Genomic DNA, 23,237 nt, shown 5'->3' with positions numbered 1-23,237 from the left:
CATATAGGATGTTTCCAGCATAAGGCTCTTGATTTAGTTACTCTTCCAACATGTTAAAATAAGAAAAAAAAGCAGATAATTTTGTCCTTTTTTCGTGTTTTTTATATTAAAGTTATTTCCAATTTTAAAAAGTGTGGTCATTTGGACTTTGAAGTCTGTTTTAAAATTTTTTAATTGTAGTCATCTGCACCTAAAATGTCTATTTCACAGAAAACCGAACAACTGCACGTTCTCACTTCTAAGTGGGAGCTGAATGATGAGAACACATGGACTCATTAGGGGAGCAACACACACTGGGGCCTGTCAGGGGTGGGGCAAGGGGAGGGAGAGCATTAGGAAGAATAGCTAATGGAGGCTGGGCTTAATACCTAGGTGATAGGTTGATCTGTGCAGCAAATCAACATGGCATACATTTACATATGTAACAAACGTGCACATCCTGCATGTGTACCCCGGAACTTAAAATACTAAATAAAAGTTAAAGAAAAAATAGGTCTGTTTCAAACAACGGTTATGCATTTCAAGTGAGAATTTTTTTGTTAGGATATCGAGTCTTAATGTTTTAATTGTGTCAGCCTTAAATCAGTACCTCTTTGTCATCCATGGCGCTTGCTGCATTCTGACACTTTCTATGATACCATCTCAATAACAACAGACTAACAGTTCTTTTCTCTCTGTGTCTCTTGTTATCCCTATTAGAACAAATTATATCCCTCAATCAACCACAGAAGGCCCTTAGCCCCTTGCTACTCAAACTGGTCCACAGAACACAAGCATCATGGGCACTCTTGGGAGGTTGTTAGAAATGCAAACCCTTGGGCCCATCCTAGACCTCCAGAATCAGAATTGGCATTTGACCAAGATCCCCAGGTGACTCATATGTATGTTAAAGTCAGCGACGCACTGATTAGATCACTGGTTCTCAATTTCAGCTTCCCACTGCAATCACCTGGGAGCTAGCTCCATCGCCCCCCAGAAAAACTGGCTTCATTAGTCTGAGGAATTTTTTAAATCCCAGGTGATTCTGATGTGTAACCAAGGTAGAAAAGCACTGGTCCTGATTAACTTCCTCTTTTTATAGACAAGAAAACAATGAGGCCCAGTGGGTTAGGTGACTTGCTCTGGGTTATAAAGCAAATTTGCAAGTAGAACTAGAAAATGGAGGATCTCTATCTGGTTTAAGGCTTCCTCCACAATATAAGAGCCTGCTCCTCCCAAAACCTGGGCCCGGGGCCTCTGTTGTTGTTCTTGGAAGCTGGCATATCCCCGCCTTGCCCTTCTATTCCACTTTCTCAACCCAGGCATGTTCTGACTTTCTGGACACACTTTAATTCCTTGCCTACAGTTCTCCTCTGTCCTTTGCTTTCCTCCCCTCCTCCACTGGGCCCACTCCCACAAGCCCCGAAACCATCCCCAGCCTTTTCAGCGTCTTTGTACACTACCTTCCTCGTATCCTGGAGGAACGCTCCCCGAGCTTCCCCTCCAGCGGCTGGCTTCTCCAACAGTCCTCTTGACGCAAGCTGGAAATGCTTCACTCCTACGCCCTGCAATGCCGACCTTCCTGTTTCTAGTTCAACTGCCTGTGCGCTGGTCTTTCTCGCCTTCTTATATTCACTGGATCTGCCCTTGACTACACCCTTCTACATAGCCCCATGGTTCTCCAAGAACAGGGTGTCAGAATCACTCGGGAGTGATTCCTTGCCAAGCCATGGGTGCTGCCGCCATCTTCTCCCATAGGCACTTTCCAAAGTGTGGGCTGGGAGGGGAAAAGACCTGGTCATCCGCATTTACACAGCACAGCTGGGGCTCTCCCCAGGGCTGCAAGCCCATTACCTAATTTCTGGTTTCCCTCATCTCCTCCCCTCTGTCTGAGTGAACCAATTGCAGCCATGTTGCCAACACTGCAGCTCATTCTGTCAACCTGATGGTCATAGTAACCCCACACTGTGTTTATTTTGGTGATTAGGCCCATAACAGGCACAGTTAAAATAAGAACATTTAAAATGGTACCAATTTGGAATAAAAGTTGGTTCAATCTCATCTTTTACTAATAAAATATCTCTATCTGACCCATCCATCTTCCTCTAATTATGTCTCTGTTGCGTCCTCTCTGGCTTACCACTACTGCCCCCTGTTGACTGAAATGTTATATTTTGAAGCCTTGGAGCTACTTACCAGAGACTCACAGTACTCATAATTTAAAGGGGAAAAATATGGTTATAAAACCAATATGTCTTAAACGCAATACTGTGACCTTGGAACACTATAGAATTTGCCATCTAACATCTTGGATATAAATTATCCAAAGCTTTGATTCACATGAAAAACCAACTGAAATGCCTTAGGCAAAATTTATGGTCATGGCCATAATTAGACAACAACTGGTATGATATGGAAAGGAAACTGAATTTTACAAACTGATCAATTGAGATTTTAAACAGAAAAAAAGGTCAGTCTATTCCAGCAGTTTATTAAGGGATAATGTTTCTATTGAAGATAATGTATACAAAATAAATTAGGTCACTTAACATTAATTCATTTTACCATAAAATAAACATATTGAAAAATTACACTAAAATCAGAAAGTCTACCAGAGATTTTTGAATCTCATAAAAATTAGTTAATGAGCCTTCAATTATTTACCAACCAAATAACAAATATACACATTTTAATGTTTTGTCTGTGTCATTAGATTATTTCAAAAGAGCAGATGGCACAACATATTGATACAGAAATATCTTCTGCCAAATTATCTTCAGAATTCTATCAATCCAACATTTGTAAAATTTGAATCCAAGAAGATAATTTGGTATTATTAAGTAAATGTGTGACTTCATTTTTCTAAATTTGGTTTTACCAAGGGTATTCTATGAAAATGTATATTCAAAGTCACAAATAAAATAACTAGAAGACTTCAGGATGAATCATTTTGACTGTAATAGTCCCTAGTTTTACATTATTGAGCTTTAACTATCTGATTAACAAGAAATCACATGCACATTAAGAGTAAGTTGTATGAGTCTAGGAAAAGAAATAAATGTCTGGGGTAGATACGCAAAGTATTGAATATTTTCTATGTTCAGCACTGTGCTAAGATAGACATTCCCATTTCAAAGATGAGGAAACTGAGGTTCACCAAGGATTGCGTTACCCAAAACTACCCAACTGTAAGGTCATTTTGAGCCTGGTCTTGTTCTTTTTTTTTTCTCTGCCTTTTTTATCTCCATAATATGTATGTTGAAATTGTTTTCCTCTCTAACCCAGTAGGTTAAAAAAAAAAAAAAAAAAAAGTCAGAGTTCGTGGGACTTGAGGATTAGTCACCAAGTCTTTTCTGGTGTGCAGAAATCATGCAAAACAAGATTTCACCATATTGTAGGTGTCCTGTTGCCATTATTAGTGGCATTTCCACCCTTTGCTCAAGGTTCCCTGTGGGTTTTCTTGACCTCTTTCTCCTTCATATCAGACAATGGGTGTTTAACCACAAAGATATGAAACAAAAACGTTCCAGGAAATGTCCTGCAACCAACAAAACTCCAACAATATTTAGTGGTTATAAAAATGGAAAAATGCAATGGGTCTGAGGGGAAAAGCTACACATTCTAGGAAACAGTATTTGGAGATGACATAAAGGGTTCCTCTAAAATACTGTTTCTGTTTACAGATAAAGAACTCAGCCTGAGACAGAAAGATTACTGACTAGTTGAAAGACATGTGAATAGGGAAGACAAAAAGTTACAACCTTTCACTTAGTGATTTGTCTGGAGGCGATAACTTAGGACAGCAGTAAGTTTTACTGCCTCTCTACCTAGTAAGACAGGTTATCATTTCTTCCTCTGAATATATAGGATGGAGCTGTGTGTCATCTAACACATCGCCATTGCTGGCTGACAGTTGATCTCTATTAAACCAGTCTCTGGGCACAGGTGATGGCAGTGAGCTAATTCTACTTATTTTCCGTCATTCATTCCTACATGTATTAAATTAATCAACATTTGTTGAACAATATTATGTAAGAGATACTGTGCCAAACACTGTAAAAAAATACATACCAGACAAGACGTAGTCTCTGCCTTCCCCTCTAGAACCGAGGTCCTCCTGTCCAGGATGGCTAACATCCTCCAAATTAACATGTTCCTTTCCAAGTGCAAATTTCCAGCAGCATTGCTCAATATTAAATATTAAATGGAGATGTTATAGAACAATCTAATTACTTAGTACCAAAATTACTTAGTACAAAAAAACTGTAAAATATCTCAATAATGTTTATATCAATTACATGTTGAAAATATAATATCTTGGATATACTGGAAAGAATAAAATATATTATTAAAATTTATCTCTTCTATGCCTTTTTATTTTTTAATATGACTACTAGAAAATTTAAAATGAAATACATGGTTTGCTTGTATTGTATCTGTTGAACAGCACTGTTATAAATAATTTAAAGGAAAACTTCCAAGGCTCTAAATAGATTCTTCTTGTTATTATTTCAGAGACAGGTCTCATTCTGTTGCCCAAGTTGGAGTGCAATGGCATGAACATAGTTCACTGCAGCCTCGACCTCCTGGGTTCAAGCGATCCTCCCACCTCAACCTCCCGAGTAGCTGGGACTACAGGTGCACATCGCCACACCTGCCTAATTTCTAGAAGTTTTTGTAGGGACGGGTCTCAGTATGTTGCCTAGGCTGGTCTCAAATTTCTAGCCTCCAGTGATCTTCCTGCCTTGGCCTCCTAAAGTGTGGGGATTACAGGCATGAGCCAAGAGGACCCAGCTGGATTCTAATTGCTGACTGTGGAAGTCAAAGATAAAATGATGTGTCCCTAATGAAACTGGAAAACCGTCCTTCCAAACCAGGGCAAAATGAATGGGGCATAAAGGCCCACCTGGAGTCAAAGGAATGCTGCAAATGCAGGGCGAATACAAGTGTGTAGGAAACAGTTCACCTCGGGGAACCACAAGTTGGCCGCTTAGCGCCCCTGTAGAATTGGTCCACAATGGAAGAAGAGGTGTAGGCATTCTGGAGAATGGTTTCTGTATTATATGTACACCAGAATTCATCAGAGGAAAGCGTCAGAGAAGAAGACTAGAGTGGAAAGAACGCGGCGCCCTGAGACGCGGTGGAGGAAGGAGTGCACTTCGCCCCGCGGGGCCAGGAAGTCCCCGCCTCCAGCGCCGCCGCCTAGCGGTCCCGGGGCTGATCCCAGAGGTGCCCTCCCTCCTCTAGTTCACCCCGAGCCACCTGCGAAGTTGTACCCGACTCAGAGTCAGCATGAGACGGGTATTAGAAGGTAGCTGGATGGTTCTCAGAGGTCGCTTCTCTCGCTGCTTTGGCTTCTGTTTTGTCCTTTTCAGCTCTTGTGTATTTCGCTGTTTCATCTCTGAAATTCTCTCTGCTCCACACGTGGCCTAGCCTGGGTCAACCTCCCGCCCCTACCATCTTCCAGCCGCCTGGGTCAGGTCTCTTGCAGTCACATCCATTTCTCCACTGCTCGCATCACATCTTATGTGGCTTAGTCAACTCGAGTTTTTTTCATTAAAAAAATAATTAGCTAGCAACCACTCATATGAGAAGGCAAAAAGTTGCAGGCAGATTTATTATTAATATAATCCTTTATCAAACAGCAGAATTACTTCTCTTTACAGTCAAGGAAATTAAAGTAAATGTGCAACACAATTATTTTTAAACAACATTCATCAACATTAATAAGAAACTAACAAACAGGAATGGTTAAATAAGTTGTGATACATTCCTCTGGTGGGATACTCAACAACTATTAAAAATCATGCTTTTGAAGACTAATAATGACAAAAGAAAGTTTCACAATAAAAATTAATAAAGATACTAACTATATACAATATGATCTATGTAAAATAAAATACATAGGAAATGTTAATAGTGGCTATTTCTGGGTTCTGAGATTATAGATAATTTTAGTTTTTCTTTGCATATAGTTTCTGTGTTTTAAAAGTTTTTACAATGAACATATATTACTCTTATAATCAGAAAAATATATACATAAAATAAACTTGATTCTCTAGCATCCAATTTTAATAAGTCCAGTTTAAAATGAATATCACCAAAAGCTTATCGTTCATGAAAAAAATACCACCTCTAAAGATGATATATGATACAGTACAGTATATTATTATACACTATGACCCTGTGTCAGTGAGGTTAGTGATGCCTGTTATGACATTGGTTTATCTTGCCTGATACAATATTGACTTATCTATAAAACAACTCCAGTGTAATACAGAGACTTCCCTGTCTGAAAATCAGCAAGACTTATTTAAGGGGCATTAAAGGATGAGACCTAATTAGCCCTTTCCAGATATCACTAGCATGTTTCAGTGTAAAAGTTCAAAGTGAAACTAGTTCAAAGCCACTTTCACAGAAGTAACAGCAAAAACACAAAATAGACCTCAGAGATCACAAAAACAAATCCAGTGTTATTCCGACCAGATTGCTTTTGAACTTATTAAGCATTTGTCAAACTATCAATTCAATGAATGACAGTACAGCTAAAGAATAGAAAGTAGTATCACTCTTCATAGAATGAGTGATTATTTCATCCTTATTCTCTAGGGAAAGGTCATGTCATTTATCCCAAGGTCTACTAAAAAATGGTGTATTATCAAATTAATCATAATGTTGCACATAATAAGCACTTTTTCTTCCTTTCCTCCACCTAAAGTCACTGCGGTATACTGTATTTCACAATTGCCTTATGTGTCCTGAAGAGCCCAATATCACAGGATGCATGTTTATTTTTCTGCAGATACTTATCAAAAGTTTCCTATGTGCAAGGCCTCCAACAAGGTACCAGTGAGATAAATCCCTCAGGGACCCAGGGTTTAGAGAGGGCCTCAAAAATCATATAAAATATACATTTCCATAATTTGCTCTCTAAGTTTGTCATTAACCAGATACATAAATTAATACTAGTATTTGATAGAAGCATTGCTTTCGAAAGGAACATTCCAGCCTAGCGCCCTCTGTCATCTCTCCTGTGTCTGCCATCTTCTTTTTCATAGGAAACTAGATTTGACAGAGCGGAAGCCACTAGGCATTATTATGGCAGCTGAGAAATGGTTACTTGGTACGTCACTTTCTATTCGAACTCTTGCAATTATTACTTCCAGAAAAACATTAAATTTAGAAGTGGGTGCAGATGAAAATATTCCTAATCTTGTCATTCGAATTTCTGCACAAATGTTGCATCCCTGTTTTTCATGCTTTTGTTAGTGTGTTACAGAAATTACAGTGCCTGTCAGTTTTTAATCACCCAAAAAGGAGAACAAATTCAGGCACTATTCACATTATTCAATATTTTACGATCACCTATGCCCATTTCAAAACCTCTGTCATAAGCTACAAAAACGTTTTCTAGAAGTCAGATGTATGAAATTTACAGTTTCACAACACTTAGAGGTGCAAATGGTTAACAGCTGATGTGTCTGCATAATTATTTCAAAACGAATGAATAGGAAAATGTTCAGAACTATTTGTAACGTCTTCTGCCTTTCTTCGAGTAGTAAAATATAAGGGAGAGAGAAACAATAAAAGCAAAAAATAGAAAAGCTATGAAAGCCACTAAAGGCTTTCGGGTGTGGAAAAAACTGCACTCAGTACACACGGTGAATTCTTCTGGACAAAATTTTTCCAGAGTTTCTGGGCCCGGGAAACCATTGCTGTCAATAATTTTCCTGTAATGTTTCATGGATGGCTTGGGCTCAAACTGATCTGCAGCAAAGCGATAGAGGCCAAACCTGGGAGCTGTGCGATCATTAAACGAATAAGCAAAGTATCCGCAAACATTGATACCATCCAGTATGTGGGCTGGAAAAACAAAAAGACAGAAGAGTAGTTATTACTTATGTTGCGCACATCACTTTTTTTTTTTGAGATGAAGTGTTGCTCTGTCACCAGGCTGGAGTGCAGTGGCACCATCTTGGCTCACTGCAGCCTTCACCTCCCGAGTTCAAGTGATTCTTCTGCCTCAGCCTCCTGAGTAGCTGAGATTACAGGTGTGCACCACTACACTTGGCTAATTTTTGTATTTTTAATAGAGACAGGGTTTCACCATGTTGGTCAGGCTGGTCTTGAACTCCTGACTTCAGATGATCTGCCCGCCTCATCCTCCCAAAGTGCTGGGATTACAGGCGTGAGCCACCATGCCCTGCCTTTTTTTTTTTTTTTTTTTTGAAATAATGTCTTGCTCTGTCTCCCAGGCCAAAGTGCAGTGGTGTGATCATGACTCACTGGAGCTGGACCTCCAAGCTCAAGTAATCCTCCTGCCTCAGTGTCTCGAGTAGCTGGAACTGCAGGCGTATACCACCATACCCAGCTAATTTTTGTGATTTTTAGTAGAGACAAGGTCTCACTATGTTGCCCAGGCTGGTCTCAAACTTCTAGGCTCAAGCAATCCTCCCGCCTTGGCCTCCCAAAATGCTGGGATTACAGGTGTGAGCCACCATGCCCTGTAAGGTTAAATCTTTATGTACTCCTTTATGTACATGAACCAGTTAAGACTGCCGTGGAGCCACCCAAGATGGAAAACGAGAATCTATGCTTGCATAGATCCAGAGTAGGGGCTAGGGATTTCTGGTCTTCCACTTTTAGCTACACTCCTTTATCCTTGGGAAAATGCTAGATATCTCTTGGACTGTTTCAGTGAGGCACGAAATGGATAGCCCTCCATTCCAAGGGTAACAGTGTGTGTTGATGTTGGAGATTTAATCAAGTGTCACGCCCTCTGGTGACATAACCTTCAGGAGATTGCCTCAGCTGGGACTCCTTACCTTTGAGAGCTTCGTTTATGTAATTCTGCATATAATACACCCTCAGCTGGTCATCCTCAGCATGCAGCCCATCGTCGATTCCGTTGGATATTATGTACATGGGGAGGTCTCCGTACTTGAACTTCAGCCAGTTCAGTACTTTGCGCAACCCCCAGGGCACCACTGCCACCTGACTGGGGGAGTTGAGCCACGTGATGTCAGTCATTTCTTGCACTTCTAGGTAATCATTGTATTTTATTGGATCTTCTTTTTCTGAGTCTACAAGGATGGTGGTATAATGGCTTAAAGCCAAAAAGTCAAAGGTACCCTGGATTAGCTTCTTTTCATCTTCAGTGAAATAAGGAAGAAGAAAATTGTTTCTTTGGTTCAGCCAGTCCCTCATCACCCATGGATAATCTCCAGAGCCGAAAATGGGTTCAGCCAGCCAGCCAATGTCAAATTCCAAAACTCTCTCGGCCACTTCTTTGTCCTTTTGGGAGAAAGGGCAGGCAGGTTCTATCCAATCGGCCTGCAAGGCTATGGATATTTTCCCATTCTGAGCATGCCTAAACTTTTCATTATACACATGCCAAGCCAGGGCATGGGCCTTCAAGAGGTTGTGACCGGCACTGTATGTCATGTTCCTTGTATACGGCTCATTCATCGTTATCCAAAGCTTGACGTGATGGCCGAGCTCTTGAAAGCACAGTCGGGCATACTCCGCAAAGGCCAGGGCAGTGTAGGGGTTCTCCCAGGCACCCTGCCTGGCCAGGAGGCGCGGCAGTCCTTGGTTCGGGGCCACAGGCTGCCACAGGGCCACCACTGGGGTGATGTTGACACGGACAAGCTCGCTGACCATGCAGCGATAGTACTGCAGGATGGTGTGGTTTACCTGGGACTGGTTACCCAGAGGGAGAATCAGGGCCCAGTCCAGGGAGAAGCGAAAATGCGTAACGTGCATTTCCTGGAGTAAAGTGATCTGGGGCTGGATGGCGGCAAAATCAACACAGTAGGATTTTCTCTTCTTGGTCACAACCCCATCCACTTTAATAAGCCTTTTACTGTGGTGGACATCCCACAGGTAAACATTCAGGTCGGTGAACTGAGACAGAGTGGTATCTACCTGCAGAGGGCAGAGTCAACATGAGCATCACCTGGACAGTCCTGAGGAAGTAACTCAATGCAATTATTTTGGCAAAACTAGCCAGGAATATCAGCAAAAATAGAAGCCTTTCTAGCTGAAAATGTGACCTGTTTTCATCAATTGTCAGCTCCTGAGGAAGACAATATTCCACTTTCTCATATGCACACTCGCTTTACCCGCAGTTCTAACTCTTAAACTGTTTCTCTAATGTTACCCCCAAAAGTCTGGATTTGGTCACTTCAGATGACAAATGCTAATGAGTCTTGCACACTGCTGGTCGGTATTATGTAAGCAGAGTATTTTTGGGTGTTTTTCTTTTAATATAAGAAATCACTAATGGCATGAGACTTTCAAATAAAAAAAAAAACTAGATGAAAAAAAGAAAAAGTTTAAAATGTGAGTGAGTTAGCCAGGTGCAGTGGCTCATGCCTATAATCCCAGCACTTTGGGAAGCCGAGGTGGGAGGATCACTTGAGGCCAGGAGTTGGAGACCAGCTGGGGCAACATGTCAAAATCCCATCTTAGCCTGGCATGGTGGCACGGGCCTGCAGTCCTAGTTACTCAGGAGGTTGAGGTGGGAGGATAACCTAAGCCTGGGAGGTCAGGACCGCAGTAAGTCATGATCACATCACTCTATACCAGCCTTAGTGATGGAGCAAGACCTTCTCTCAAAAAAAAAAAAAAAAAAATCAAATTTAAAAAACTGAGTAAGTAAAGTAAGAAAATGAAAAGATATTTATAATTAAATTGTGCTTAAAATTACACTCTAAATTGAGGTTTGCTATAGGGAGAGGAAGTGTTAAATAAACATAACTCTTGCCTTTTGTTGGGTTTAGGGTCAATGACAGAATCTAATAAATTCAATCTGACTGATGGTAGAAAGTCCAAGAGAAAGCCAGGTGCGGTGGCTCATGCCTGTAATCCCAGCACTTTGCAGGGCTGAGGCGGGCAGATCACGAGGTCAGGAGTTTGAGACCAGCCTGACCAACACAGTGAAACCCCATCTCTACCAAAAATACAAAAAGTAGCTGGGCATGGTGGTGCACACCTGTAATCCCAGCTACTCAGGAGGTTGAGGCAGGAGAATCACTTGAACCCAGGAGGCAGAGGTTGCAGTGAGCTGGGATCATGCCACTGCATTCCAGCCTGGGTGACAGAACGAGACTCCATCTCAAAAAAAAAAAAAAAGAAAGAGCAAGGAAGGAAGGAAGGAGGGAGGGAGGGAGGGAGGGAGGGAAGGAAGGAAGGAAGAAAGGAAGGAAAGAACAGAAAGTCCGAGGGAGAACGTGGAAGGAAAGAACAATATTGTCATCCACCCATAGTGGAATTTTTAACATAGTTAAAAAATTTTTCTAAATTATTCTTCTGTAACAATGATGCCAATTATAGTTCTCAATCATATGTTATAAAATCCTCCCAAATAAAAATACGTATTTAGGAAAAGTTGGCAAATTATCAAATCAAAATCACAAAATCATTCCTTCACGTGTCCGCTGTGGAGGGAACGCAAACTGAAAAATCCATCTGGAAGAACTGCACCCTAAGCCCGTGTTCCCCTCTGAAATAATCCCGTCAGAACAGGTTCCTTGGTCTGATGCTCTGTATAAAAGCAAGGGTCACAAACCGTAGCAGAGTTTTTGTTGCATTTTACGGGCCTGTTGCAAATGCACTGCTATTTCTCTGGAGAGGTAAATGTGTTTACAAAGGAAAGTCATTAAAAACAGCATGTCAAAGGGAAACTGCCTTTTCTGGAGAACCGTCCCTTGCAGAACACTCACGCATGAACTTCCCCTAATGCTGTGGGAATGCTGTCAGAAGTATTTTTCCACTGTGATGCACCCCACAAATCATGTTTCCTCAGCTTTGAAGGAGAGAATATTTGCACTCTCTTTTGAAGTGTTCAGAGTTTGAAGGAATTTTTTGGATTATTTTTATAGAGCTCTGAGTTGACTAAACTCATAACTTTTTTTTACCGTGATTGTTCCAAAACAACAGCTTTTATTCAGTCCATCTGAAAACAAATATGAAAGACTACGGTATCATTTCTGGAGGAAAAAAAAATGTTTCTTGAAAATACAGAACAGGCCGGGCGTGGTGGCTCACGCCTATAATCCCAACACTTTGGGAGGCCGAGGCAGGTGGATCACGAGATCAGGAGATCGAGACCATCCTGGCTAACACGGTGAAACCCTGTCTCTACTAAAAATACAAAAAATTAGCCGGGCGTGGTGGCGGTCACCTATAGTCCCAGCTACTCAGGAGGCTGAGGCAGGAGAATGGCGTGACTTCAGGAGGCGGAGCTTGCAGTGAGCTGAGATCGCGCCACTGCACTCCAGCCTGGGCGACAGAGTCTGTCTCAAAAAAAAAGAAAGAAAGAAAAAGAAAATACAAGACATTTGAGGCAAAATTCCACCTAACCTCCATTAATTTGTTAACTTAAGTTTTACTAAAAAATAAAATAGTGAAGTTGGACCTTTCAGAGGAATGGCTATTAAAACATGTATTTAGTATGTTATGGGAGAAACTTTCTCCTCACAGGGACCAATGTTAAAGAGGCTCTATGTCCTCAGTACATAGTGAGTTCGATATTTATATTAACTATGAACATCCGTGGTTATGGGAAAACAAACCTCTCAGCCGAGAAAGTAGGTCCAAGTAAAGTGACAATCCACGTGAATGAGCCTAAGGTCAGGGTTGTGTGCTTCTTAGGACATTATTTTTCAAGTCGTTCAGGCGAAATGCATGCCTCAAACACTGAAAGTTCCAAATACTCGCCAGGAGGGAAAAGATGAAGTTCAGTGGTTTAAAAATCACTTCTCAGGATTTTAATATAATGTCTTAAAGCTGTAGAGTACTGTTTGTAAGTGAAAACACACACACCTCAGAACTGGCACACAAAGAACTTATTTTGACTGTGTCAGTTAGGTTGACATAGTCAACCTGTGTCCAGTTAGCTTGAGAAGGGTCCTGTCAATGTAACACAGAGCCTGAGATGAAAACCAGAAGAAGAAATCAGCAGTTGCAGCCTTTCCCCACCAGGGAGCTTCCAGAGAAGCGTCCGTCTGCTGTGGGGTTGAGAGTGACTTAATTTTGTGTTTGTTGAGTTCTGCACAGGAGGAGACTCTGCCAGCAGCAGGGGTGCGGTCCCCAAGTTGATGAGGAAAAAAGGACAGTGTGATCTGAGAGAGAGACCACTGGGGCCAATTAGTGGCTGACCTTAGGTCAGATTCTAAAACAATAGCTTCTAGAGTGCAGTAGGAAAAGGAATTATCTCCCATCTCCCTTGCTATTCACTGCTACACTTACTGCTTCTGACCAGCGTTTCTCTCATCCCTCAAGCAAACAGGATGTACCCTTAAGACTTTCTCACTACTTACCAATTCCCAAAGCCAGCACACAGCCCCCGGATGAGGAAAAAAGCAGGAGAAGTAGGGCTCCCTCCGACACCCCCACTCTTGTTCTGCATTCGTTCCCACGGTCTGCACAGCAATGCTGGCTGGGAGATTGTGCCGCCTACAAAGGACTGAATCTGCCAGACTCAGGCTGCTATCAGAGATCCATGCTCAGCAGGGAGCAGGCAAGAGATAGCACAAGGACCAGGGACCATCCGATCTATCCCCAGTCCCAGTAAAGAGGGGGAGGAAGGAGGACTGCGGAGGTCTTCTTCCCTTTCTCCTTCCCCCCTTCTTCCTCACCACCCTCACTTCTCCCACCTCAGATCCTCTCTGAACCCCACAGTGGAATCTACTCTGAGGAGGGAAATTAGGATAAGATTTCAAATAGCAGGGGGCTTGGAGAGAAGGAGAGAGTCGGAGCAGGGCAGAAAATTGCACACTCAACAGGAGGGAGCTCAGAACCTTTCTCCTGGGCTCACATATCCTGGCATAAAAGATAACACATCCAGTCTTTTTTTTTTTTTTTTTTTTTCAGCAACGAAGTCTGGCTCTGTCACCCAGGCCGGAGTGCAGTGGTATGATCTCGGCTCACTGAAAGCTCCGCCTCCCGGGTTCACACCATTCTCCTGCCTCAGCCTCCCAAGTAGCTGGGACTACAGGCACCCGCCACCACAACTGGCTAATTTTTTGTATTTTTAGTAGAGACGGAGTTTCACCATACTAGCAAGGATGGTCTCAATCTCCTGACCTCGTGACCTACCCGCCTCGGCCTCCCAAAGTGCTGGGATTACAGGTGTGAGCCAGTCATCTTTTAAATGGAAGGTGAGGGTTTAAGTCTGAGACTGCCTGTAAAATGAACTGGATGGTCTGAAAAAGAAGAATAATCCCAACCAGCAAAAAATGTATTAAGGATAGTGTTAATTTATTTCCTTATAAATAAAAGATTTCAATTTGATATTTACAAGAAAACAGCAACCCATTTCACATTCTTCCAAGCGTTTCCTTTCAAGCTGTGATTTGCAGAACCAATGAATTGGCTACTATAACCCAAACATGTCAAAGCCAACTGCTTGTCTATGGACACTGAACTCTGTCCCTGTCTTGAGACTCTATCACACTTGGACTCTATCAGCAGCAATCCCCCAGCCCCACCCTTGTTACTTACCACCATGCCCGCTTCACTCCATTGCATCATTTGTGCATACATTGTTTTCTCTCAGTAGATTCCTTTGCTCCTTTGAACGCAAAGGTTGCCCTTACGCATCTCAGTGTACCCTCTACCTGCATTCCGCTTAACCAAGCGACCCGAGCAACTAACACAAGGCTTTGGAGACACTAGACATCCAATAAGTGCTTACTAGAGTATCCAATCAAATGCTGGAAAACAAGTCCCTTCAAAATTTGGGAAATTTAAAAGAATGTTAAGGGCTTACTACTGAGAAGATGCTCAATAAATATTGGTTGATCATTTTGAAGAAATTTCATATCATTTCAAAGACTATTGCTAAAAAAGACATTCTGACCAGTGAATCACTGGATCTAGGGTTTACTTTCTTAGGGTATCTCTGCACATTTGTGGAGCCCACAGTTGTGCCTCTGGAGGAGTCCGCCTCATGTTCCTGCCTCTGTCTCAGCCCCACCACTGAAACTCGGAGGCTTTGGAGTTTTGTGTTAGATCCTGTTCGTGAAAAAACTCAACTGCCTTAAAAAGGATCAAAAACCACAATGTGAAAAGAGAGTGTTTTATCTTTTCACTGTCTTAATCGGATCTTAAATATTGATATGTTTTAAATTTATTTCTCTTTGCATCTAACTTAAACAAGATGAAGATAGGAAGATTTCTGGAGAGCAGGGTGCAACATTCCAAACTGTATCCTTAGTGTGCTCATAAGGAATTGGTTTTGGCTCTAAGAACGGACAATGTGCCGTGACAATCAGCCTAGGAAGGAAGCACTACTTACTAGTGATAGGGCTTGGTGAGACTGCTGATAGGTTTTGCCAGCTGACTTACTTGAATGTAGTTGTCAACAATTCCCCAAGCAAAGTCACAGGGAAATGTCCCTTCTAGGGGCTGATTTTCAGGTAAAGGAGGGAAGCCATTTTTCTCTATCAGCTTTTGGTAGAACAAGGCTGAAGACTTTGGCAACAACGTCTTTTCCTGGCTTAGAAAGTCGACATAGAAGAGTCCACGCCTGATGCTGTAACCTCTGTGCCACTCGAAACCGTCCATGAGGGACCACGCGGTGTACCCGATGACATCTACCCCATCCAGCTTGATGGCTGCAAAGGGAAGAGGGGACAAGAGCAACACGACCCTTCGCTGGGCACTTGCATCATGATTCAAGAGCATCTGAGTGTTCTCCTACTTAAATAAAGTGTAATGCTTCTTGTTTGGTAAGCCAATGATTTCTCTTCTTGACAAAAGACTCTAATCAAACCTATGTAACTCTACAAATAAATGCCCTCAAAATAGGCCTATCAATATGTTTTTTTGGATTTCTGAGCACCTCGACAGAATAATTCCTTATTTATAATAGATGTTCTACAGGGCTGGAAAGATGTCTTGTACCACTTTCCATCCTAGACACCCAGCATTGTGTCTGATGCAATAAATAAATACATGAAGGCTTTAAAAGCATGATCTATTTATACTGTTTTCTCTAGGAAACATGGACATTCCTTTTCCTTTAAAGTGTTTTACTCAACCAAAATAACAAGAACTGAAAAATATGTGCAGAGAGCTAGATATCCTGGGATTTATGTTCAATTTAATCTAAAAATCTAGATTAGTAACTCTGAAAGTTAAGTAATTACAAATATTATAACCCAGTTTCTCATTTACAAATGGGTTTTTAAAAATTACTTCAAGTTCCTCAAGACCCCAAATGAGAAAGGTGTTACACGAATGCATTCCTACTATTGCCAAATTGAATGTCTCCATTAGGATTTAAAAATATAAATTCACATAGTTCATGTTAGATAATCTTGGAGATTTTTTTCTAGAAGACTTTGGCAGGAAATGAGAACTTTACCCAAAATCATACCTTTTAAGGTTTCCATGATGAACTTTTTGAGGTAATACATATATTTGGCATCATCTCTCTTAGTGGTCCCTGAGACAAACCAGCCATTTTCCACAATAAATATTTGAGGATGGTTATATTCAAGGTCAATCCAGGAAAGCAGTTGTCTCAGGCTGGGAGATTCTAATTGGCGGAATTTCATGTGAGGGTCCAAAAGTTGAAAACTCAAGGTTGGTCCAAAGGAAAGAGCAAAAAAGTCAGCAGTTCCTTTGATGAACTTTTTCTCAGATTCAGTAAAATCAGGCAGAAGAGACGAAAGGTTATTCTTCATGCTCTCGGGATAGTCACCATCAATAAATATGGGTTTGGCAAACCAGCCTAGTACAAAGTCCAGAGATTTTTGACATTCTTTGATGCTATGGTCGGTCATTCTTCGAGGATTGATCCAGTGAGAGCTTAGGGCGATGGACACCTGGCCTCCCTGAGTGGGACGGAAAGAAGTATTGTAGAGATGCCAGACTTTGGCATGAGCCTATGAAAAGAAAAACCATGACGAATTTATCTCTAGTTGTGAAGAGAAATGCAATCTAATACTTGAATCCCCAACTCAAATTATATGTTTCTCATCAAGCCTAACTTAATGACTAACAATGTAAAAATCAGCTGGAACCAATAAATTATTTCAAAGGTAGGTCACCCCACAGTGAGGTGCTACCAGGACTAGAGTTATTTCCATTGATTTTTAGCAGTCAGTGGAAAAATGTAAATTCCTTGGGTTGAGTGTGTGTTATCCACATTTTGAAAAGCTAATGAAATAAAAGAATTTGTTATAATATCTTACTATTTAATTGACTTTGGATTATGTACTTTTTAATTTACGGGTTTTGTGAAAAGAACCAATGCTACATCTGTGATCACACCAGGAATTTCTAAATAGGATTATATTTTTTATCCTGAAACTGGGAGTTTTCAAAATGACTCAGGTCATTGGAGTTAATTTACTGTTTCAGAGTCATCTCTCATAGCTAAAATTCTAACAAGCAATCTTCATTCTTCCCTAAGAAGAATCAGTACAATAAATTAAAGAACCCACTCCAGTATCTAACCTTGGCCTACCCTCCAGAACTCTGGGACAGTTCTGGTTTCCCACAGACCCAGGGTGCAAGGTACAAGCCAAGAGCAAAAAACAGCAAAATACAGCTGCAAGGAGATCAGATGTCCATTGTTTGCATGCAGCCAGGAGTTTCGTACAGCAATGAAAAGGGCTTTGCATCCATAAAACCAACTTTATACTCCCATAAATTCTTACTGACTTCTAATATCTTATTTTCATTTGTTTCCTTTTTATCTACAAAGAAGAGTGAAAATTATAGGAGTTTTTTCTCCCCTACTTGAAGTGAGTTTCTCTTTCCCTTTGAATTCCTTGATTTACTCTCCCTATTTTCCTACAAATACAAGTGTTGTTTATCAGCCTTTATTCCCCTAACATATCCTCTTTGAAAACTCCATTCTCATTCTCTGTTTGACTCCATATATTCTCCAGAATGATCATGCCAATTTTCATTCCACTCCCTGGGCCTGCAGAAACTCCTTTGTTCATTGAGCCAAATAGCCTCTTCAACATATCCTAAATATTCCTCTCTTGGTTCAGTTCAGTACAGGCACCCAAGAATGGCCTCATCAACATTCTTAGGGGTTCAGCCTAACATTTCAATGGAATAAGATAGTTTATGGCTAACTTTTCTTTTTAGTTTCGTGGTGAACATATCTGCTATGTTTCATTTCACTAAATGTATTTTTTCACGACCTGAAGCAGCTATCTATATGCTAAGAAGGAAACGGAGAATCAAATGTTGATCAAAAGAATACTGGCACTTGCTTATGTGATCTAAGAAACCAGGGTCTTAATCGTGCCACACTTCTGCTAGCTTTGTGATGTCTCCTATGCTTCTCCATCTTCCCCATCACACCTCCCCAGGCCTCCCTTCCTCATTGAAAGGAAACCTCATGATGTTAACAGTTAAACAGAGGCTGGGCATGATGGCTCATGCCTGTAATCCCAGCACTTTGGGAGGCCGAAATCCCAGCACATTGGGAGAATCCCTTGATACCAGGAGTTCACAACTAGCCTGTGCAAATAGTGAGACCCCAGTTCTACCAAAAATCAAAAACTTAACCAGGCATGGTGGCGTGTGCCTGTAGTCCCAGCTACTAGGGAGGCAGAGGCAGGAGGATCACTTGAGCCCAGGATATTGAGGCTAAAGTGAGTTGTGTTCACACCACTGGACTCCAGCCCAGGTGACAGAGAAAGATACTGTCTCATAAAACAGAAACAAACAAACAAATAAACACAACAGTTAAACATAAAATCCATCAAGCAGTCCAGGTTAGTAATCAGCAATTAACCTCTTGAGACCAAAAACCAAGGGACTTTCCTAATTTGACCCCATTTGAGGCCTATGAACAGTCATGTCCTAAATCTACCAGGCACCTTTCTGTAGAATAAGTGCTGAACAGAGAGTGCAAGAGTGAAAGCAAACAAAGAATGTTTTAATCTCGGTCAGTTTTGCAGGAGCTGAAGTCATACAATGGAATTTTTATAATTATAGACCACTCTTCTAACCTTGAGGACTTCAACAAGGCTCAGAGGAGGAGGTTTAGCAAGGACATGATAAATGGCCTGGGCCATCGGGAAAGACATATGGTCTCTGATGGCAGATAAAGTTCCTGCTCAGTCCCTCTTTTTTTTTGTTTTGTTTTAAGACTGGGTCTCACTCTGTCACCCCAGCTGGAGTGAAGTGGTGTGATCACAGCTCACTGCAGCCTCTACCTCCCAGAGTCAAGCAATCCTCCCACTTCAACCTCCCAAGTAACTGGGACGACAGGCACCTGGCTAATTTTTTTATTTTTGGTAGAGACGAGATCTTGCTGTGTTGCCTTGGCTGGTCTTGAACTCCTGGGCTCAAGTGATCCTCAGCCTCCCACCTCAGCCTCCCAAAGTGCTGAGATTATAGGCACGAGCCACCGCACCTGGCCTTCGTCATTCCTGAGTTGGCCACATTCCTTAATCTGGGCAGGTAAACATAACTTTCCTGTGCCTCACAGGACTGTTGTGAGGATTGAATGAGACAACTTATGTAAAACTCCTAATGCAGAGTTTGCAACAGAAGGATCTCCATCCCTTCTCTCTCTAGAGGATGAACAAACCGAAAGGAAGAATATTACAGGTAAAGGAAACAACCCCTGCTAAGGAATTCAGCCCATAGTAGTGATGTGATATACTGATAAAACTTGGGGTTTGGAGTAGAAGAGACTTAGGTTTAGATTCCCTACTCCTCTAGCTACGACTACTGTGAGCCTCACTTACTGCTCTGTACAAGTGGGAATGACATCTATTGTCCTATAGGGACATTGTGAAGATTAAATGACATAATGCAAGTGACAGTGTCTGTAGTTTTAAGTAGTTGATTATTTTACAAGGGAATAAATTTGCAACATTAGAAAGCATTTTAGATATCATTTGGATTAACTGCTCACCTCATGCCAAAACCCTGTTGAATCTTATTTGATTACTCTTTACAGAGTCCCAACTTGGTGGTCAGCCCCGGCATGGCACCATCTCTAAGAAATCGCTGCAACCCCATGGACCCCCACACTGTGCTGCATGCCCCTCTTCTGGGCACCAAGCGTCTCACACATACTTCTCTCACATCATTTACTGCAGATAATGAGGCGCATCCCTCCCCAGACTGAGCTCCCTGTGGAGTTCCCTCACTCCCTCCCTGGCACACGGAGGCCCCCATTGTCTGTTACACTGAATTGAACCAGCTTCACCACCTCTTCACGAGCCAGTTCACTCCCTTTGCAGATGGTAGATTTGACAGACTAAATATTATGAGGCGGAGTGTGGGAAGGTCACTATTGAGGATGTTGCAACAACTAAGGATGATTAATAGGGAGATGGTTACATATGGTCTTGCAATGCTTTCTAATTATTCCTGGTATGTTAATCTTACAGGCTTGTTGTCTTAAGATTGAGATTTAATAAAGTTATTGACAAGGACCCAGTGAAGTTATTACCTGTATGGCCAAGAACATTCATCTAAATACTATTTTTAATAGCCAAACATTGAAAACAATTGAAATGTCTAATATTCAAATGTATTTACAATGTATTAATGTTTTAATACATGATAGTATGACTAAAGAAATACCAGTATTCAGGATAATGCAAAAGAATATCTATTAACATGTAAAAACGTTTCTAAAATACTAACTGAACAAAAAAAAAGGTTATAAAACAGCAAGTAGAGTTCAGTAGCATTTTGATCTGGAGGGATTTATAACTTGTTAAAACCTGTTTTGTGGCAGGATTGTGGGTGGTATAATTCGCTTCATTTTACCTATGTATTTTTTTCATTTCTTAACATAAACATGTATTGCTCTAGAGATTAAAAAAATAAAATTCAAAAAGGGAAAATGGCTCATAGCAGTTGGATGGCAGGCCCGCTTGATGGTTATTAAAAGTCTCTGCTTCGTCTAACCCTGCCTACCTGTTCTCCAACTTACCCTACGGTCTCTGCCTGAAATCCAACTCCCAGGCACACTGAACCCCACTTGAAGTTCTAAGATTCTCTAGGCTTCCATGTTTTTGTAGGTGCAGCTCTCTAAGGTATGTTTTACCTATTCCCAGTTCCTTCACCCTCATCCCCACTTTAAAACTCGGCTTAGATGTCGCCACCTCCAGGAAGCATTCCTTGATATCTTCCCTCTCCCTAGCACTGATTAAATGTCTGTTCTATGTGTTTCCATGACTGTCCTCTATCCAAGACCTTAACCATATTTTATTGCATTTATTTAAGTGTCTGCATTGTAGGTGTTTTGAAGGCATTGTGTCTTTTATCTCTCTGTCCTCAGATTCTAGCAGTCTCTGCAACACAGCCAGTATTCATTAAACAGATCTAGAGGAATGAAGGCTGGCATTAAGAACCAGATCAAAGGGTCTAGGACAGAAGCAACATTTTTCTGGGCTGAACCCGGAAAACTCTCTCATAAGCTACTCTGGTTCTTATTTTGCTTCCAAAACCATAAAAGAGAACTTTCAGGCACATACCATTAAAAAAAATAAATTAGAAGGAATTTTATATGGCAGTCCTCTGAGAATAATACCGTATTATCTCCTAATGTGCTCATGATCCACTTTGGGGTATAAATCTCTCTGGTATGTGATGCCCTCTTGCTTCCTTCTTACCTTCCATTTAGATTTTGAAACATGGAGTCTGAAAAAAAATCTAGAAGAAAAATGTATCTGAAATTCCTTCTTACCAACTAGCTAGTAGCCCTAAATTTTGGAAGTTGAGGAAAATAATTTTGGAAGTCAAGGAAAATACTCTGAATTCCACAGAACATAATAGACATTTTCTCTTTGGTTAAATTATAAGCTCCCTGTTACTTGCCTATTACTATCCCTCACAGAACTCAACACAAAGTTTCACACAAATAAGCTGCTTTTAAATGGTGGGTGGAAGGAAACAGGTGATGAACCTCAGGTCCACTCCAGCTTTCTGCCTTGGGTCGTGTTCTAGGTATGGCTGAGGAAAATGAATCCCACGCAATACACAGCAGTATCGCTGAGCTCAAAAGGCAGAAAGCAATGATGAGGACCCTGAAGCAGGTCAACAGCCTGGAGAGAAGAAATCTACACAGAGGAAGGACCCAGAAGTCTACATGAGATTTCCCAAAGATCCTTGGCTGTCCATGCACAGGAAAGTTTTTGTGAGGCTCAGTAAAGAGAAGCAGCCACAGGCCTGGGAGATGAATACCAAAGGTTGGGTAGGGCTGGAAAATACTGCATTTCAGAATAGCCAGAGTAGAAAAATGCAGCTGAGCACTTCAGGCATCCAGCTGAAACTCAGGAAGGTCATTACCTGAAAAGTAAGAACAAAGCTGGAATAGACCAGCTCTAACAAAGACTAAATCCACATCAAGTAAATCTGGCAATTTAACTTCTTGGCAGAACTAAACACAACACCCTTTAAAAAGAGACAGTATTGACCAGGCTCCCTATAATGTCTCATTCATAGCATACAGAGCATAATAAAAATCTACCAGATATGTGAAAAAGCAGAAAAATGAAACCCTTAAGGGGAAAATAAAGAAGTATTCAAAATCAACAGAAGCCAAGATGTCCCAGATATTGGGATTAGCAGAGGACTTTAAAATAGCTACTATAAATATTTTCAAGGATTTCAAAGAAAAGATAGATACAATGAACAAATGGAGAATAACAACAGAGAACAACAACCAAAGAAAACATGAAAATTCTAGAACTGAAAAGCAAAACAAATAAACAAATTTTTGAATGGGATTAACAATATTAATTCTAAATGGACCATATAATAAGAATAAATAATGTAATCCCTAAAACTCACAAAAATATTAAAAGTTTTCTCTAAAAAGCCAATAAAATAAGAAAAATGAATTACCAAAATATCTGATTTTTCCAAAAGATGCAGAAATAAAGAATGAAAAACAAATGGAACAAAAAGAAAACAAACAGCAGGATTGTAAACACAAACCCAATCATCTCAATAAATATTCAAATACACATGGACTAAATGTTCCAAGTACAAGATAGACGCTATGAAAGAAGATTTTAGGGGCCGGGCGAGGTGGCTCATGCCTGTAATCCAGCACTTTGGGAGGCCGAGGCAGGTGGATCATGAGGTCAGGAGTTCAAGACCAGCCTGACCAATATGGTGAAACCCGTCTCTACTGAAAATACAAAAATTAGCTGGGTATGGTGGCAGGCACGTCTAATCCTAGCTACTTGGGAGGCTAGGACAGGAGAATTGCTTGAACCCGGGAGGTGGAGGTTGCAGTGAGCTGAGAT

At 41.1% G+C, this 23,237-nt stretch overlaps 1 protein-coding gene across 1 annotated transcript in view; it reads right to left on the bottom strand.

Annotated features, from left to right (window-relative positions):
* Positions 1-5,577: 5,577 nt before the first annotated feature.
* Positions 5,578-23,237, bottom strand: part of KL (klotho) — a 50,407-nt gene continuing 32,747 nt past the window's right edge. Inside the window, exons 2-5 of the mRNA XM_050765919.1 lie at positions 16,367-16,877; positions 15,334-15,602; positions 8,805-9,906; positions 5,578-7,842 (exon numbers count right to left, since the gene is read on the bottom strand). Of these exons, the coding sequence (XP_050621876.1) occupies positions 7,505-7,842; positions 8,805-9,906; positions 15,334-15,602; positions 16,367-16,877 (2,220 nt within the window). The 3' untranslated portion in view covers positions 5,578-7,504. The remainder of the gene's footprint in view (positions 7,843-8,804; positions 9,907-15,333; positions 15,603-16,366; positions 16,878-23,237) is intronic.

This window comes from Macaca thibetana, chromosome 17, assembly GCF_024542745.1.
Source record: "Macaca thibetana thibetana isolate TM-01 chromosome 17, ASM2454274v1, whole genome shotgun sequence".
In the NCBI taxonomy this organism is placed as follows: domain Eukaryota; kingdom Metazoa; phylum Chordata; class Mammalia; order Primates; family Cercopithecidae; genus Macaca; species Macaca thibetana.
This window is presented reverse-complemented; position numbering and strand designations above follow the sequence as displayed.